The sequence below is a fragment of the Eleutherodactylus coqui genome, chromosome 11, assembly GCF_035609145.1.
Source record: "Eleutherodactylus coqui strain aEleCoq1 chromosome 11, aEleCoq1.hap1, whole genome shotgun sequence".
Classification (NCBI taxonomy): Eukaryota; Metazoa; Chordata; class Amphibia; order Anura; family Eleutherodactylidae; genus Eleutherodactylus; species Eleutherodactylus coqui.
In genome coordinates, this window is record NC_089847.1 from 110,827,009 (window position 1) to 110,846,092 (window position 19,084).

The following is a 19,084-nucleotide window of genomic DNA, read 5'->3' on the forward strand; positions in this document are numbered from 1 at the left end:
CAAAAGATGGTGGAATGTGTTTTTTTTGCCATTTCTCTCCACTTAAATTTTAATTTTATTTTTTTTTTACTGTAATTTTTATTTGGAATTTTCAAATTTTACAATAATGCAATAAACCTTTGACTAGAATACTTCATAGTTTCATTAATACACAACAAAAGCAGTTGGTTGAGGAAAGAGAGAGAAGAAAACATGGCTGAAATTCAAATTCGGAATAATCTCCTCAGTGCGCTGGTCCAATCCCGAAGTTGGACTGCTATAAAAAACAGAGTGCTAACGGCCTGGCCAGGGCCTAACTTGAGGGGAATAGGGAAGATTTAGGTGTAGGTAGGGACGGGGGTAAGGGTAACGTCCACTTAGAATTTTCTTAAAGTTTTTCAGTGCCTTATATGGTAAATTAAGTAGTATCATTGAAAACTACAACCCAATCTACAAAAAACAAGCCCTCATACAGCGACGGCGATGGATAAATAAAGGATTTATGATTTTTTAAAAGGAGGGAGGAAAAAACGAAAATAGAAAAAAGCTCCGTCACTAAGGGGTTAAATGGAAATATTCGTTCATTTCCATTTATTGGGCAATAAGCGGAATTAGATGGACATGTGTCTTTTTCAGCCTTAAATACTAATGTTAGAAAAAGCCAAAAATAGCAAATTGCAAAGTCAGGTGTGTAGGGAGCGTGAGGAACCATCTCAAAGTCGTTGGCGTAAAGAAGCCCCTAAATAAGGGCAACCTAATGATCAAGAGTGTCGTCTTGATGGAAGAGCACATGTGCAGCCTTTTCCAGTTGTCTTCCTTGTCATGCATCGTCTTATACAGATCCTACGGAAATGCCAACTTTGCAGGCAATCTCTTCCACAGTCAATTAGTGGTTGTCCTTAACCACATGCGCAATCATGTCGTCGGACCTGCTGGTGGACATTTCTTTGGTTCGTTCTCACATGACGTTCGGCCTTCTTTGAACTGTCACACCCACAAATATGAAAAGGGAGAGTCCAAAATGGCTGGTTGGGTGGGGCAACCCTTTTTAGAAAAATGTGCACATGCTCGAATTGAAGAGGTGTCTCCAGCGAGACTGAGGAAGAGGCACACGTTGCCTCGAAACACTTGGCTGGCTTTTATTACATAAAAAAACACCTTTTTAAAGGGGTTGTCCCGCGGCCAAAACGAAAAAATTTTCACACCCCAGTCCCCCATGTTAAGCAAGCATCACAAACTACCCCTGTAAATCGGTTTTTTAGAGCGTTTCTACTCACCATGAAGCTGCTTCATGAAGGTATAAAAATCTTCTTCCAAGATGGCCGCCGTCATTTCCCAAGGTGCACCGCTTGTCTTCTCCCATGGTGCACTGCGGGTCTTCTCCCATGGTGCACCGTGAATGTTCTTCTCCAGTCTGAGCTCCACTGCCGATTACAGCCACCTCATTGGCTGATCGGCACCATGTGACGGGGCGGAGCTACGTGATGATGCTGAGAAGGGGGAGGAGCCAGGACGCAACTCGTGAGCCCGGACCATCCAGAAGAAGATTCCTCTCTGCGCAAACGCAACTGTTGCGGCAACCAGAGGAGAAGTTTGGTAGTTGCCATGGAGACGGGGACGCCAGCACCGGAGGGGGTAAGTGTATAACTTCTATATGGCCAATATTTAATGCACGATGTATATTACAAAGTGCATTAATATGGCCATACAGAAGTGCATAACTGCACTTGCTTCTGCGGGACAACCCCTTTAATTCGATGTGCACATTTTTCTAAAAAGGGTTGCGCCATCCTACCATGCAGAATACTGAACGACGAGCCGTTTAGTGCAAACAGCAGTCATTCACCTTTGAACAACTACTTACTGCGAATGGAGGCGAAAACCCCACCAATCAGTAAGTTATACCCTATCATGTGGATAGCAGATAGCTTCTGGTACAGCCCCTTTAATAATAGTGGGAAGGCCCTTAATTTGATTTGTAGTTTTTGGTTGGGCTTGAGGTGCTTACTGATATTGATTCATTTAAGAATCAATTCCTTGAAAGGGGTTGAAGACAAGATGTGTATTGGCAGCATAGTCAAGGACTCCTCCCTGTTTGCCAGAACAGAGTATTGTGGCTCCCACTTTAGCAGACTAGGTGCATCCATGTATTACCTGGACAGCTATTCTGCCGAATGATCCTCCTGTAATGCTACATTTCACTTTTAGAACAGTGGCCACCCTAGGGGAACTGTATGCTTAGATGTAGATTTTCCCGTGGAGAACAGCTGAAGGCCAGGGTTAAGAGAAGTTTTGTGAGACGGTCCCTTCAAATCAGGTAAAGTCTGATTCGTCCTTAAAGGGGTTGTCCATATAAAAATTTTTTTTTTTGCAAACTGCTCAATATTGTGTAAAGACTAGAGATGAGCGAGCGTACTCGGAAAAGCACTACTCGCTTGAGTAATTTGCTTTATCCGAGTATCGCTGTGCTCGTCCCTGAAGATTCGGGTGCCGCTGCGGCTGACAGGTGAGTCGCAGCGGGGAGCAGGGGAGAGCGGGCGGGAGAGAGGGAGAGGAAGATCTCCCCTCCGTTCCTCCCCGCTCTCCCCTGCATCTCCCCGCTCCGTGCCGGCACCCGAATCTTCAGGGACGAGCACAGCGATACTCCGATAAAGCAAATTACTCGAGCGAGTAGTGCTTTTCCGAGTACGCTCGCTCATCTCTAGTAAAGACATAAAAGAAAGCATAGTATCCTCATCCTCCCATTCACATGGTGCCGAGTTCCCTGTTAATCACTACTTTTCTGAATTGCGGATTGGCTTCAGCGGTCACATGTCCCTATGCCAAAACCCCATTGCTGCAAGAGGTAGAAAGCGACTTAACCCTTTCCAATCCACTGTCTGACATCTAAAGACATTATGATTTAAGGCTGTACAGCTCCGATGTTGGAAGACGTCCTTCGGGGTTCTTATACTGTATATTGCCAGCCTCTCTGCTGTCGGAGCCTATCCAACGTGTCACCTCATGCAGTACTGACTTTAGCCAGCAGATAGCGCCATTGTATAATGGCAGAAAAAGAGTAAGTCCCCTAGGAAAACCAAGATACAAATTGGATTGGAAAGGGTTAAGACTGGATACTGTCAAACTTGAAGTGGTGGAGTCTTTGGTTAGGTGAGTATGCCTTCTTTTATGTTTTTACATGTTACTGAGCACTTTCAAAATCACTTTTTTTTCCCTCTGGGCAATCTCTTAATATGCTTAATTTAAACCTAAACTAGCAAAAATGAATTTTGCTAGCTGCAGGTCAGCCTCAGGTGTCATTAAAGCACCTGTGTCACTTCTTATGAGGTTGTTAGGTTGATCATTATTTCTAGTATGCCTTACATTACATATTATTAATAGCTTCCTTTTGTATGGAAGTATTTATTTTAGGTTTAGTTGCTTTGGTCTTTTAACAAGACACTTTTAAGAATTACTTGGCCACTCCACTCTGTGGTCTCCATTATCTTCAAGGGACACTTCAAAGTTCCTCCTTAAAACAGGCCTGACTTGTAACAAAAGGATGCTAGAACATTAACCTGAATGACCTCACATTTGTTGTTTAGGAAGAATGACAATAAGTAGATTCATTAGCAATCACAACAGATAGGGGGAGCAAATTACCCTGCAGAGAGAGAGCCTGAGGTGGAACTAATTCCAGGCTACCCCTGCGGAGAAACAAACTGGAGGTTTTTACTTGTACATATCAAAGTGCACTACAATATCTAGTAATACTAAAGATAAAGACAACAACTTGATCCTCAGCCATTGTGGATACCAAACAACATTGAGACTCATGTTAATCACTTTCTCAATAGGCAAATTACCCGAAAAACTCAACTTAAACAGTAGAATTTTATCTTCTGTTGGTCTTCTGTGCTGATGCCCCTCTGATCGGCTGTCCAAGATGGGCAATGCAATCTTCAGACTGTCTAATCCCCACAGTGCATTGGTAGTGTTATAGGCATATGTTTATTCTGGACAAATGTTGGGCACTTAAGCACTTGACAGCCGTCCCAACAACTATAGCTCCAATGTTTTTATACAGGAGCAGTAGTCGTTTAGCGCATGGAGGTGGAGCATGCTGAAGATTTCTTCCGGTTGCCTGCCTCCACTTACTGCAAACAAGCAGTTGTTCAAAGATGAGCAACTGTCTGTTAGACCAGGTGGCATGTTCGGGCCAGAGATTGGATATGGGGGGTAAAGGAGAAGTCCGAATCCAGTGTGACCCCAAAACAGCGGGCGTGCTGTCTGGGGGTTATGATGGTGCCAGATACTGATATGGGGATGTTGGGGGGAGGCCAGCTGGTTGAGAGCGGAAAAACAAGGAAGTCAGTTTTTGAGAGGTTGAGTTTGAGAGAAAGGGAAGACATGGTGTCGCTTCATCCAAGACGTGTCTGAGGGTGGTGGAGTAATGTTCAGCAGCCAGGTTGGGGTTTGAGAGGAGAGAGATGGGCAACAGGGAAGACAGTAAGGTCTCAGTGAACTGTTTAGGCGTGGACGGTCTGGAGGTTCCTAGAGGTGCGATAGGTGGGAGAGTCTGTGGAAATGTTAGGGTGCCTAATGGAGAAGGAGAGGAGGTTGTGGTCAGAAAGTGGGAGGGGGGAGTTAGTGAAGTGAGAGGTAGCGCAGAGGCGGAGGAAAATTAGGTCGATAGTGTTGCCATCTCTGTAAGTGGGGGGAGTCTGAAAGTTGTGATAGGCTGAGGGAGAAGGTGAGCGTTAAAAGCTGAGGGGTCGTTAGTGGAGATGTTGAAGTCACCGAAGATAAGGGTGGGGAGTTCGCAGGATAGGAAATGGGGGAGCCAAGTGGCGAAATGGTCCAGGAAGAGGCGTGCGAGACCTGAGGGCTGGTAGATGACTGCGACACGTAGTGACAGTGGGCGGAAGAGTCGTAGGGTATGGACTTCAAATGATGAGAAGGTGAGGGAGGGAGCCGGGGGGGGGGGGGGGGATGACCTGAAAGGTGCAATTTGTCGAGAGGAGAACACCTACTCTTCTTCTGCACCTGTCATCCAATCTGGGGGTGTGAGAGAACTGCAGGCCATCAAAGGACAATGCAAGGGGGAGGCTGAATTGGACCGCTGTCTCGGTGAAGGCGAGCAGGTTGAGACACTGTTCAATGAGGCCGTGGATGGTTTGTTGCACGCGGATTGGGAGTTCCAAAGAGCGCAGTTGAAGGGCAGGGGCGAGCGCCTGGGCTAATGGTTGGGCTTGGGGAATGTTTTAGTATGATTGGGAGGAGGTTTTGGCAGGGAGCAGTGGGGGTGGGCCGGGGTTGGGGGAGATGTCCCCCGTACCTAAAAGTAGTAGGGTAGCGAGGGTGAGTAGGTGAATGGGGGATTTATGAAGGTGGCTATGGTGTTTTTTGGCAGTGGTGAGAGTGGGATGGAGGCATTTGAGAAAGGTGAGGAGTGTGTGAGAGCTGTGCATGGGTGAGGAGGGCAGGGAGGGGCTGATTTGAATGGAGTGTGTTGGGGCTGGGTGTAGGAAGAAAGTGTTAAAGCTTGTAGTGAGAATAGCAGAGGAGGTGAGTGCGAAAATGAGGGTGTTACAGGGTGTGGGAGACTGTGGAGCGCTGTTTAACTGCATCATTCGACTGCATAAGACACTTGATCTAGGACACTTATTATAGAACACACCATGCGTGCCAATGAGGCTACCACTAGATATATAGATCAAGCTACAACTCTACAGCTGGGAGTGGCTGGTTAGATTACATGGGTAATGGGGGAAGCACATTTGTGGCCTCTGGTGACAAGACCCCAGTGTCTAATCAGACCACAACTGTAACCCCCTATATATCCGCCTGAGACATAATTCTATGCCAAGTTTTGCACCAATCCAACATTTCTATCTGATATATATATATATATATATATAGTCAATGAATATAATTAAAAAAGGGGATGGAGAATCTGAAATAAAACACATTACTACATTAATTTTACCTTGTTACAAACATACAATCCCCCCCCCCCCCCAAACAGAACAGATCCCAATTTAATTAATTCATACTGCAATTATTAAATGCTGAGAGACACTACAAAATCTGCAGACGCTTCGGAAACACGAGGAAATAAACAGCAGCTCAGGGTGTGTTTTTGTCACATTTGCTGGGCCACTTTGCAACCAAACACCAAACATCTCCTATTTTAACAATGGGTTTTAAGCTAATTAACTTTTATCCTTCAGCGGAACATTCTAGTAACTGATAACACACAAGTTGGCAAGAGAGTATCCAGGCGACACGCGAGACTTCCACTTCCTTATTGATACAGTTTCTAAGCATTTCTGAAAGGTTAGTTTATCAAAGATATGACAAATAGGGTTATTATCAGGAGGTGGACTCCATTAGGAACTGTCGCCTAAGCTGCTTCAACCGAGTGTATCTGGAAACTAGAGAAGTCGAGAAAATAGACGTACATACTCACCTGTTTATGGGCTCCTTTTAAGGGACGGTAAGAGTATTTACAGACTGCGGAGAAGGATGTACCGGGCAGATAAATCACACTGGAAAACAGATGTAGATTGGTAGATTGTTGACTCTTATCAGCAACTTATTATGGACCTTATTGTGTCCTGTTTTTGCCTTCACCTTATCTGCAAGTGTCTGGCATACAGAGTCATTTCAGGCTTCTACCTGAACCAATATGCGGCTGTTGTGCATCCTTCAATAAGCAATTAGTTTTCAAGGTAGGTCATACCAAGTACTTGGTGCTGTTATTGGAAGACCATTCAAATAGTGGGATCTAGGGTATGACCACGAATGATGTGCATGAGTGCAGCTGATGACATCTTACCGTAACTTAAAGGCACATATTGATACAACGATTATCGCTCAAAATTCGCTCAAAATTTGTCTTTTAACCGTTGCGTCTAAATGTGCCCACCTTTCACTGTTCTGTTTGAAAACTGTCATTCGGCAGAACAGCTCATAAGCAGGACCGCACACTGTGTTCTGCCCATGGAGAGCTGATTACAGCTGTTAACATTGTTACAGCTGTTCTCAGCTCTCAGCCCCGCTTGCAGAACAGCTAATAAGCAGGATCGCACGCTGTGTTCGGCTCTAGGAGAGCTGATTACAGCTGATAACATTGTTTCAGCTGTTCTTAGGTCTCAGCCCCAATCACAGAACAGCTAATAAGCAGGACCACACACTGTGTCTGCTGTCCATGGTGCTGAATTCTCCATGGGGAGCCCGTGGCTGAACAATGCAGCTAATTGCAGAGCTCAGACCTTCTGCTGAGTTCTGTAACAACTCCCAGAAGCTGATTTGCATACAAATGAAGCTAATAAATAACTAATAGCAATTAGGGTCTATTAGTAGTTTATGCAAAACGATCGATGAGCTTTCAATCTTTTGAAAGATGTATGTATGTGTAAGTGGGCCTTAAGATAGTAGCTATTAGTGACTAAATATGTTTAGAGATAGGATATGTATTTTGCAAGTACCGTGCTTCTCCGAAAATAATACTCAGTCTTTTATTAATTTTTGCCCCAAAAGAGGCACTAGGTCTTATTTTTGGGGGTGTCTTATTATACTTACCTGCAGGCACGGTTTGGGTCCCGCCTGCTGGTCTCCGGTGTTATGGCATACTTGATTGCAGTCCTCAGCTGCCAACAGAAAATCGCTTCCTGGTAGCAGGGTTCATAAACCCCACCTCCAGGAAGCGATGTCTCTGATTGGCTGAGCCACAGCGCTCCAGAACCAGTCAATGCAGCGCTCGAAGAACCAATCACAGCCATCGCATTGCTTCATTGAGCGCTGCATTGATGGCTCCGCTGTGACGCTCGAGAACCAATCAGAGCCATCGCTTTCTGGAGAAGGGGTTTACAAACCCCGTTACCAGGAAGCGATCTTATGTCGCCGGCTGAGGACTGCAAGGAAGCATGCTGTAACTGCAAAAACCAGTGTGAGGGACCTGGACGAGCCTGCTAGGGTAATGTATTGCTTTTTTTTTTTAAATGTAGTGCAGCTAGGGCTTATTTTCAGGAAGGGCTTATATTTCAATTTCCATCCCACCTTCACCTAAAATATGGGTAGGGCTTATTTTCAGGGAAACGGGGTATAAGTTCTATTTTACATGAAATACACATGCACTGAATTCTCCCATCTTCTGTAGTAGACCTCTCTGCTAAGATACTACCAAGGATGTAGCTGTAAGGAGTACAGAGATAGCAAACCTTTGACATCCCATAGTGTCCGGGTGCTGAGATCCCCACTGATTGCTAAAATGAATTGACAAACTCTAAGCTGAGTGCTGTGCCCACTTAACTGTTTGTGTCACTGCTCAGAGCGGCGTGTGGGCTCTATAGAAACTTTATCAAGTCCATACACTGTTCGCAATGACAGCTAAATGGGCACATCACTCAGATTCTGCCCATTCATTTTAGTTATCCGGTAGGGGCTTCAGCGCCCGGATCGTCATTGATTAAAACTTCTGGCATGATATGTCAGGAGTTTTTAAAAAAACTTAGTTAGGGCTCGCTCACATCAGCGCTGAAGGTTCTGTTCTAAACATCCGTCATTGATTTCCACTAGAAAACAAGACAAAGTAAAGCAGCGAGCTGAGCTATTTCATCCTGTAAACTCCGTCAAGATGCCTGACTGCTGGCCGGAAATAGTCAATGGAGGTCCTTTCAGTTCCGTCATAAGACGTCTCCTTTTGGCCAGGCGGGGCTGTGTTCCTACTTCCCGAATGGAGAACGAGCCCTTATATATTAACCCTTTGCAATCCATTTTAGATTCAGTGTTTCCTAGGGGGTTTTCTCTTTCTGCCATTATACAATGGCGCCATCTGCTGGCTAGAGCCAGTACTGCAGTATGGGACATGCCGGAGAGGCCCCCGACAACAGAGCGGCCAGTAATCTACAGTAAGAATACTCTGCAAGAACGTCTTTCGACATCGGAAGCTGTACAGCCTTTAATCAGAATGTCTTTAGACGCCAGACAGTGGATTGGAACGGGTTAAATTCCTCTCTGCCACATGGGATGACACCAGTATTATAAATGGCACATGGTATGTGGGGGCATTGCAAAGTTTGCATTGGGACCCAGGAGCTTTTAAAGGGGTTTCGTCATTAAAAAACACTTTAGCCAAACGTAACTTATTCCACGTTGACACCAATTCTTTCATGTATCCTTATTTTCCATTTTGCTCCCTTTTTTGTTCCAGCGCTGGTCATGTGACCCACAGCAGCACGTTATCGCTGTTTGTCCACGTCGCATACATTTCTGAACTTTTTATTTCATCACTAGTAATGTAGCGTTCATTGCCTGGGCTGGAAATGCAGAGCTCACAGCTTTTGTCCTATTGCACACGCATGCACCTCTCCAATCATAGATGACCTTGCTGGCCGGATCCGGAAGTGCTGTGACGCCGTTCATGGGGGGCCAAAAGAAACGTGCAGCGTGGATGTACCGCTAAACAGTAAGCAGCACCGAGCTAAAAGACAGCTAAATAGCAGCTATTCTTACACTTTGTTGAGTGCAAATAAGGATATTTAGCTTTTGGTTGTAGACATTAGTGGTGTCTTTAGCTCAATGGGAATCGGTACGGTGTGGATAGACATTACAGCACAAGTTCATTTATCATTCGAGTCTCCTCTAAGCGGTAGCAAACTGTGGACTCTGCGGTATAATGATCAGGTGTACTTGGGGTAGCAGCTCATTAACTATGTGTTAATTATCTGTGATTACTATTAAAATGCAATGGTGGTTTCATTACATACTCCATTGTGAGACAGGCTTGCTATAATTAAGTCATTCCAGTTTCCAACGCCTTCACCTATAACCCTTTCTCTTCTGCTGCACCCAGCGCATGAGCCGCCGCTCCCTCCGCAGGGAGATCTCCTTTGAATTGATAAACAAGGCAGCATCTCATTTGCAAACATTCCAGTATTGGCTATTGATGACTTTAACCTTCACACCCAAAAGTTATACCTTATTAACGTAAACGGAGATACTGAACCAAATCAATTAATATTTAAATTTTCTCCCAGAAACTCATTATCTGTCTTGTCTATTTTCTTTTTTTATAAAAATGTCTTAAAGGAGAACGAGCGTTCTGATATATCGCTATATGAGGGCCCTTTTACACGGACCGATACATTGTTCAGATTCCTGCATCCAACTGAATCTCGTTCGTCGTTCAGTTTCTGCATGCAGATAACTGAACGACGTATCGGCCCGTGTAAACAGGCGGTCGTTCATCTACGAATGACTGCCTTTTTGTTGTGAATGGGTGGGCCAAAACGATCACTGGCAAACTCCATCTCCATTCACTAGCCTGCCGGAACGATCCCCGGCCCACTCCATCTCCATTCAATAGCGAGTCGAACTATCCCTTGATCGATCCACCTCCATTCACTTGCGAGCCCGAACGATCCCCGGCCCACTCCATCTCTATTCACTAGCGAGCAGGAACGATCTCTGGCCCGCTCCACCTCCATTCACTAGTGAGCCAGGATGATCCCCAGATCGATCCATCTCCATTCACTAGTGAGCCGTAATGATCCTCAGCCCACTCCATCTCCATTCACTAGCAAGCGGGAACGATCTCTGGTCCGCTCCACCTCCATTCACTAGTGAGCCAGGATGATCCCCAGATCGATCCATCTCCATTCACTAGTGAGCCGGAATGATCCTCAGCCCACTCCATCTCCATTCACTAGCAAGCGGGAATGATCTCTGGCCGCTCCACCTCCATTCACTAGTGAGCCAGGATGATCCCCAGATCGATCCATCTCCATTCACTAGTGAGCCGGAATGATCCCCAGCCCACTCTATCTCCATTCACTAGTGAGCCGGAACGATCCCCGACCTGATTCACCTCCATTCACTAGCAATGTTCGTTCCTATGTAAAAGCAGAGGAACGATTATCGCTGGAACGACCTGTCGGGCATCCAAACCTTATAAGTCGTCCCGTGTAAAAAGGCCCTAAGACTCAAGAACTGTATTAGCATTCTGCTGATGGTATCAGGCTGAGCAGCCATAAGCTGGTCATACATGTTAGATAGAAGAAGGTTGATGGTTGAACAACCATTGAATGAATGGTCAGCTGGTGAAACTGCATTTCGCAGATGCAGCCATACCCCTATAATCCATATTGGCCATCACAGTAGTTCAAACCAGCCATCTTCAGTGACACATGGCGATAGACAAAAGCTCTTTATGGGAACATTCTTTCAAAGAAAGATTGAAATTTAGAGCAAAAGCTTTTTCATCTGACTATTGGGCAAAATTTTCAAACATGGCTGACTTTTTTTTTCTTTTCAGATTATGACTAATTATCATTTGTCGGCTAAAATAATTTGGTGATATTTAAAAGCAGACTACCGTTTCTGTTGATATTGTCCATTGTCTTCAACGTTGTCACCTACAGCCACTCTGTAGCATCAAAGTGAAAAGAAAGTATAAGTATATCCCAGCGCTCCAGGTGGGGGCACTAGTAACAAGCTGAAGCGCAGGAAAGACCAAGAAAGCACTCTATGGCGGATTCAGAATCTCGCGCCCCTCCCTCTTTTCACTTTGTGCCACTCATGATTGTGGCCAAGGCCATTTAGATCATTGGCTAGATCCCTCAGCGCCCTCCCTGTGATTGGCTGCTAAATCACACTTTCTCTGTTTTGCTTTTGAAGGCAGTAATCTGGATTTTAAAGGGGCACGGTCGCCACGGGATAGCACCCTAAGTTAAGTTATGGTGCTGGGGTGTGTTTTTTATACTCGCCCTGTTCTTGCGGTGTCTCTTCGCGAAGTCCACATGTGGTCTGAAGATTTGTTCTTTTCAGACCGATGTGTGCATGCTCTTCGGTGAACTTGAATAGGAGAGTGCGCGCGTCTGAAAAGAGTCAAATCTTTAGACCACATGTGGACTTCTCAAAGGGACATTGCGGGAAATGGGCAGCAGGGGAGTATAAAAAACACACCCAAGCTCTCTGCCACCACCCAGAACACCACCACATCTTGGTTTATGGTAGTATTCCGCGGTGACCGTGTCCCTTTAAGGGGTCTTACAGGAAAAATATTCATGGTCTGTTCTTAGGAAGACCATTAGGCCCCCCTGTCCATGGTAGTGTATTCATCCATGCCCCCTGTCCATGGTAGTGAATCACGTCGGCCGACGCTTCCCATAGCATTGCTATGGAAAGTGCCGGCACCTGTCCACGAGCAGAGAATCATTGCGATTCTCCGCTCCTGGCGGGCAAGTCGCAGCATGCTGCGAATTGCCCCGATTCTCCGCGGTCAGCCTATCTATTAGATAGGACTGACCGGCGGAGATGCGGCGGCGGCTCCCATGGCGGAGCTTCGCCGCGGGATACCAGATTACCCGTGGACAGCTAACCTTAATGTGTGATTAGTGGGATCCAACCCCAAGGTCTTCTACTGAACAGTAGTACAGATGTGCATTTACAAACAATGAATGGACGTTACTTACCCTAAAGAGCTGTGGATCTTTTATTTTGCTGACCTTTGCCCATCATACAACAATGGCCTATGCAAGAAAATAGGACCTCAGTGCTTTTTCCTTGAAAACCCCTTTGGGACCACCACCCAATTTTTTTAGAAGCGTAGTCCACTCTATAAAGGAGGTTAGCACATATAGAAATAAAGGAATTAAAATGTTGCGCAGAAAAATCTGAACTTTCGTACCTCTGTGCATGCACACAGTCCCTTTTCCATTCCACCCAACATATGTCGAAAGAGTATCCTATATGCTGGGCTAGTATATGGCAGCTTCCTTTTTTTCTCCACTGTATAGGAAAGCGTAATCTACTACACGTTTCCATGCAGGGGGACTCTGTCAAAAGCATACTGGGCTGGATACTTTTTTTTAAACGGGAGCCCATAGTTGACATATCCCATGTTATGCCTTTACAGTGTGATGCATCACAGCCTTTCTTTGAAGGAATACATTGAGAGATCCTCTAACGTAGACTCAAAACTAGATGTGAACAGAAGCTGAGCAGTACTGAGCAGTGGAGATGTGAATCAAACACTGCGGTGGGATGATGAAACATTTACTACAGTCTTCAGCTGTGTTTCTATGTCTATCTACCTCTCTTACTCCACATCCACTGCTTCTTCCTCCCCTACAAAGACTTCAGCATGGGCAGCATGTAACCTCATCCCTCAGTTTGTTAGATGCATGTCAAAATGGATTTTAGCAGTATCGAAAAAGTGATCATGGGAAGAGAAGAGAAAGAAAAGCAGTAGTGAAGAAATAGACATAATATATGTAAAAAACATTTCTTGTATTCACTTGTACTATTGGTGTTTGCCAAGTTTGCGTTCTTATAGACTCTTTTCCACCCAACATACCCCAATGTTGGGCTAGTATACGTTGCCTTGTTTTTCGTTGTATAGATAAAGTTGATCTACTACACTTTTAAGGGGGATACCATAAAAAACATACAATGCTGCATACTTTTTTTTTCAAATGGGATCCCATGCATGACATATTACAGTTTATGCCTATACAGTGGGATACGTCACAGCCTTCTGTTGAGGAATAAATCGGGAGATCCTCCAATGTAGGCTCGAAACAATACATGAGCGCAAGCTGAGAGAGAAGAATAATCCCAACGTTTCAAATAGATGTTCTGACCAATGGGATTATAGTTCCATTACCTGAAACTATGAAAATGGACTTTGTTACATATACGATGACCGATGTATGACTGTAGTGAACTTACAAGGGGCTACACCACAGTCTTTCCCGGTTTGACTCATTGGAACACAGTTGGCTTCACCTTCATCTGGAATAACATGAAAGACTAGAGTGCCCTTTTTTAGCTCCACCAAATTGACAAACCCACGGTTTGCAATTTAGGATATGTACATATGTTTTTCCAACATCTCTTTAGTCTTGATGCTTTTTTGAGTTTTCGGTATTATGTAAATGGACATTTTTATTACTCTGTAACGTTTTCTTTCCTCTACAGCTCTTCATCTGAGATGCCCTGTGACTACCTCCAGCTTCTTCAGTCTATACAGAGTGTAATTCACCAGCAAGGCTTTGACGGATCCAACCCTCAGGTATCCATCACTTTTAGTATCTGCCGTACTCTTGTAATTAATTGTATGGTCTAAACTCCCAAGGGTGAAAGCTGGAGGATCTCGGAAAAAAGGAACAGTGAACAAGCTGTTACTAAGCACTGATAATGTAAACAGGGAGATGAAGGCCAGGAAGTTCATAAATTAATATCTAACTTGTTCTCGGTGGACATGACAAGGCGGTGTAAATGTACTCGACCATACTTCTCAAATACCCTAATCCCTAATATCCTTATTAGCTGCATATGGTGTCTGTAGAGTGTGTAAACTGCATTCAGAGAACCATTGAGCAATGAGGTCAAGTTGAGGTTTATCGACTAGCATTGTATATTTGGATTTCTCTCTCTAATGCACTGTGAGGAATTTGACCACTTCTACTTTTGAGAGAATTTGGAGGAGAACCAATAGATCTACTCCATCACTATAGTCATAGACCTTGCCAGACTATGGGGTGAACGCACAGTCATGCCCTACCGTAACTTGGTCTTCAGACATGTCTGTCATTTCAGTTGACTTTTCAGAATAAGATGTGGTGTGTTAGTGTTATTCCTCATATACACACATTTTCTGACTCTTATATGAATTGTATGTAGAACTTATCACCATTTTCCCCTCTAGCTCGTAGTTTTACTTAAGATGGTGGGTGGAGGATATCTGCTATGACTTTTCCCATACGCAGAGAAGAGGAGATCCTTTTCCACTATGTCTGTCTTGCATATGCAGAGAAATAGCATGGAGGACATTATACAGCAATACTGAGCAGTGGAGATGTGAATCAGACACTGGGGTGGGGTAAGAAAAACTTTACTAGAGCCTTCAGCAGTGTTTCTATGTCTCTCTGCTTCTCTCTCACTCTGCATTAGCTGCTGCTTCCTCACCCTCTAAAGACTTCTAAGGGCGGCATGTAACCTCATCCTTCAGTTTGCTTGATTCATGCCAAGATAAATTTTAGCAGTATTTTAACGTAAATGATCATGGTAGGAAGCATGGCAAAGGGGAAGTAGTGACCAAGAAGTGAAGAGAGGGGCATTTTTTTTCTAATAAAATATGTAAAAAAATTCTTATAGTCACTTATACTATTGGAAAAGTTTCTTGAAACGATGGTGCCTACCCTGTTTCCCTGAAAATAAGACATAGCATGATTTTCCAGAATTTGTGAGGATGCAAAATGATTTTTCAGGCTTTTTGAGGATGCTTGAAATATAAGCCCTACTCCAAAATTAAGCCCTGGTAACAGTTAATTAAAAAAGTCAATTTAAATAGTGTCCAGGCAGCTATCCATGTAACAAAGTTAAACCTTTTTGAACAAAAATTAATATAAGACACTGCCTTATTTTCGGGGAAACACGGTATTTAAGTTTACTTATCCCAAGATGTGTGGCTAAGGTGAAATTAAAACAAAGTGTAAGTCCAGTGGATGCCTCTGATTGAGGCTATCCATAAGCCACCCATCACCATAGACTCTCGTGGGTTTTTTTTAAAAAAAAAGCATACATTCAATAGACAAGTTTTTTTTTTTACTAGTTGGTGCTGGAATGTATGATTTTTGAATTCTGAAATATTGGGATCTCGAACAAAATTCAAGCTAAGAGAAGAGGGGGCGCTTGTATTTTGGTGCTACCCATAGTTCTTTAGGTTTGAAAAAATCTGATTTCGAGGGTTGTAGCGTTTTCTCATTCGCTATTAAGTCATCTCTTTTACACATTTGAGGTATTCTACAATGAAATTATCATAAAGCTGTCACTGAAGGCTCGTTTTGTGATACGGGTTACAAGGTCAAGTGTTACACGATGACACAAAGACATAATGACGTGTGACAATTATCTTCACTTGTCACTTTCTTCATTTACAAGGGCTGTGGAATTCCAACAGAGAAAAATTGCTGTTTAAATGGACTTTTAGTGTAAAAATGGTGGAGCAATCTGCTCTGTGGTGGAAGTCTGTTTCTGATATTTATGAATATTGGTGAAGTTCACTCAAAAATGTTATTGAACACCTAGCCAGTTTTCTTAACACATACACGCATTTACACAAGCTGTTGTGTGCATACGTGAGGAGTAGCAGGATTTCTGTCATGTGTATTACATTTATCACTAGAGATGAGCGAACACCCAAATGCTCGGGTCCGCGTTATTCGAGTCGAGCTTGTCGTAAAATTCGGGAGCTCTACTCGAGTAACGAACCCCATTGGCTACAATGGGAGACTAGAGCATTTTTGTATGTGGAATGCATGGTCCCGAGCTTTTGTTTTGTTTTTTCCTCGGTTCGTCTCTCCCTCTCCCCCTCTCCCTCTCCCTCCCCCTCTCTCCCACTCCCACTCCCCCTCTCTCTCTCCCTCTCCCTCTCCCCCTCTCTCCCTCTCTCCCTCTCTCTCTCTCTCTCTCTCTCTCTCTCTTTCACTCTCTCTCTCTCTCTTTCACTCTCTCTCTCTCTCTTTCACTCTCTCTCTCCCTCTCCCTCTCTCTCTCTCCCTCTCCCTCTCTCTCCCTCTCCCTCTCCCTCTCCCCTTCCCGCCAGACAAAACATTTTCCCTCAGCTGGTGGGTGTATACTACCTGCTATGATGTCTTCCATATACTGCACACACAGAAGAGCAGAATCTCTTTGTAGTGCACCATTAAAGGTAAAAGCAACATGTGGAAAGACAATATACAGCAGTACTGAGCAGTGTACATGTGATTTCAGTAGCTGTGACACAGTAAACACTATGAGCTGCAATAGCATGTCTGTGTGAGTCTTTATGCTTTTCTCCCCCTCCTCCTCTATAATTTAATGGACAGCATGAATCATCACCCTCCTTTGCTTCCTGTTACTTGTCTTGGTGTCATCTGAAGTCTGTATCTGGTAACAGAGATAACTATTTGCCTACAAAATGTAGGTTGGCAGGAATATATAACACAATTATGTTAGAAAAAAACTGTCTCCGCGCTACGTGGTACTTGTGTTATATGCGTGGATATACCTTATACTTAGCGATAAGCATAAAGGCGAGCGGTAGTATAAGAAAGACACTTACTGGGAAGGAGGGGTGTATGTATACAGAAGCCCCCTCCTTGAAGTGCTGACTCCAATCACTGACGAAGGTATACACCGGTGTGCTGGGTAAAGTCCAAGGTTTATTTCATAATCCACCGATTGTGGAAAACGTGACAGGCAACGCGTTTCGGTGTCTAAAGTGACACCTTTCTCAAGCCAAGTAATGCATAAAAGACAGCCCCCCCCCCCCCGGCTCATTATGCGTTCTTACGCTGGCTCCTCCCCCTACCAACACGTCACACGCTGTCATAGCAGATCCCGCCCACAATATGGCGCTCATATTCTGGATCCATACCACACATCTGAATGAGGCTTACGTTAGTCAATTCAAGTTTTTCTTTCCGAAGTAAGGGTCCTTTTAGACAAGCCGATTTTCGTTTGAACGAGCGAGTGACGTCACCGATACCTCGTTCACATTCGTGCAGCATGTGTAGACAGGCAAATGCATCGTTGGCTCAGCTTCCTGCAACTCCAGTTTCGTAAGTGCCTGCAGCTGCCATGTGACGTTCGTCGTTCACGTGACCGCTGTAGCCAATCACTGGCTTCATGTCCAACGCAAGACTTCTGAGGCCCGTGATTGCCTTTAGCAGGCACATGAATGATAACATATCACCAGAGCAGTGCACTGGAGGGGTGAGACTTTATTATGGTTTCACGTTCCCTGCCTTAAGTTTTTCATAATCCAAGAGAAGAAAAGCTAGAGGTCGACTTCTTTCACCTATAGAATTGATTTGCCTTTCTAGGAGATTAAGCCTGCCCACCAACGCCAAACGTATACTACATATAGGCTGTAGAAAAAATTTAAAAATGTGGACCTCAGAAGCACAACCCTCACACAAAAATGTTTCCAATTGGTTGTAAACCCGGTTCTTCTTTATTAAGAAATAGAGAACAGTCAATATTAACGCGTTTCGGGGATGCAGCCTCTTCTTCAGAAATTACTGTAAAGAACCCTAGGTATAATCATACAAATAAAGAGAAGATAGAATGTAGTAGTAAAGAAGAGGAAAGAAATAATAACGAAAAGTAGAGTAAAGTATATACAGATGCAGGTCACCATTATGAAAGATAGAAAAAGACCCCGAAACGCGTTAATATTGACTATTTTTAATGAAGAAGAACCAGGTTTACAACCACTTGGAATCATTTTTATGGAAGGGTTACATCTCTCAGGTCCACATTTTTGTTTGCATTTCCTTTTAGTCTTAGTTTTTCCAGAAGTCCAAGAAAACCGCTTGAAAGTACTTCGAACAGCCTTTCTAGTCGCCCGTTTCTGCGTATAGCCCAGAACCGCTCCCAAAAATTTTGCAGGTTTTGTATTTTCCATTAAAAAAATAAATCAATTTCCGTTTAACTCCAGTAAATCCTTCCAGTTTGGTCTTTTTCTTCTATCATTATGCAGCTATCTGTGGCGGTACAAGACCTAGCATGTCCTAACAGCTTCCAGGTCTTGTAGTTTCTCAGTAGCTAAAGTTACCTGAAGGAGGATGATGGTAGAGAGATGAAATACTCCGCCATTATCTACCTAGCAGTACTGATTTTTTTTTCTTGATGACCTTATTTCGCTTTTCTTTTTTTTGTTTTTGTTAGTTTTTTAATTTTGTTTCTTTTTTTCTTCCTCCTTTTCCTCCAGCAGTGCGGAATATCTGAGCTCATTTAGCTCGCTGCTCAGATTTCAGTCTACAGAGTCTCGTGGGCAATGCATGCTTTGCCTTTGGTGGCAGTGCCCCTCTGGAGAAGTAAATTGGTCCCTGACAGGAACCGCTCCCCACTTGCTGTGGTAACTATGGTAACAGGCATGTCATAACACTTCCCGTAGTACATCGTGGAGAATTTTGCTTTTCTGTAGGATGACAGGTCATCTTAAAATCAGTACGTTACTGGATGTTCAGTGTAAGGGAAAAACATGACAAGCGCTGCACCCATCATTAAATATAATGCGGCATCTGTTTGCCGCGTTGTTTTCCAGACATCCATTCTTTAGCCGGTGGTA

At 44.1% G+C, this 19,084-nt stretch overlaps 1 protein-coding gene across 1 annotated transcript in view; it reads left to right on the forward strand.

Moving 5' to 3' along the window:
* Positions 1-19,084, forward strand: part of ELP4 (elongator acetyltransferase complex subunit 4) — a 291,372-nt gene that overhangs the window by 89,703 nt on the left and 182,585 nt on the right. Inside the window, exon 6 of the mRNA XM_066583239.1 lies at positions 13,945-14,038. Coding sequence (XP_066439336.1) covers positions 13,945-14,038 — 94 coding nt within the window. The remainder of the gene's footprint in view (positions 1-13,944; positions 14,039-19,084) is intronic.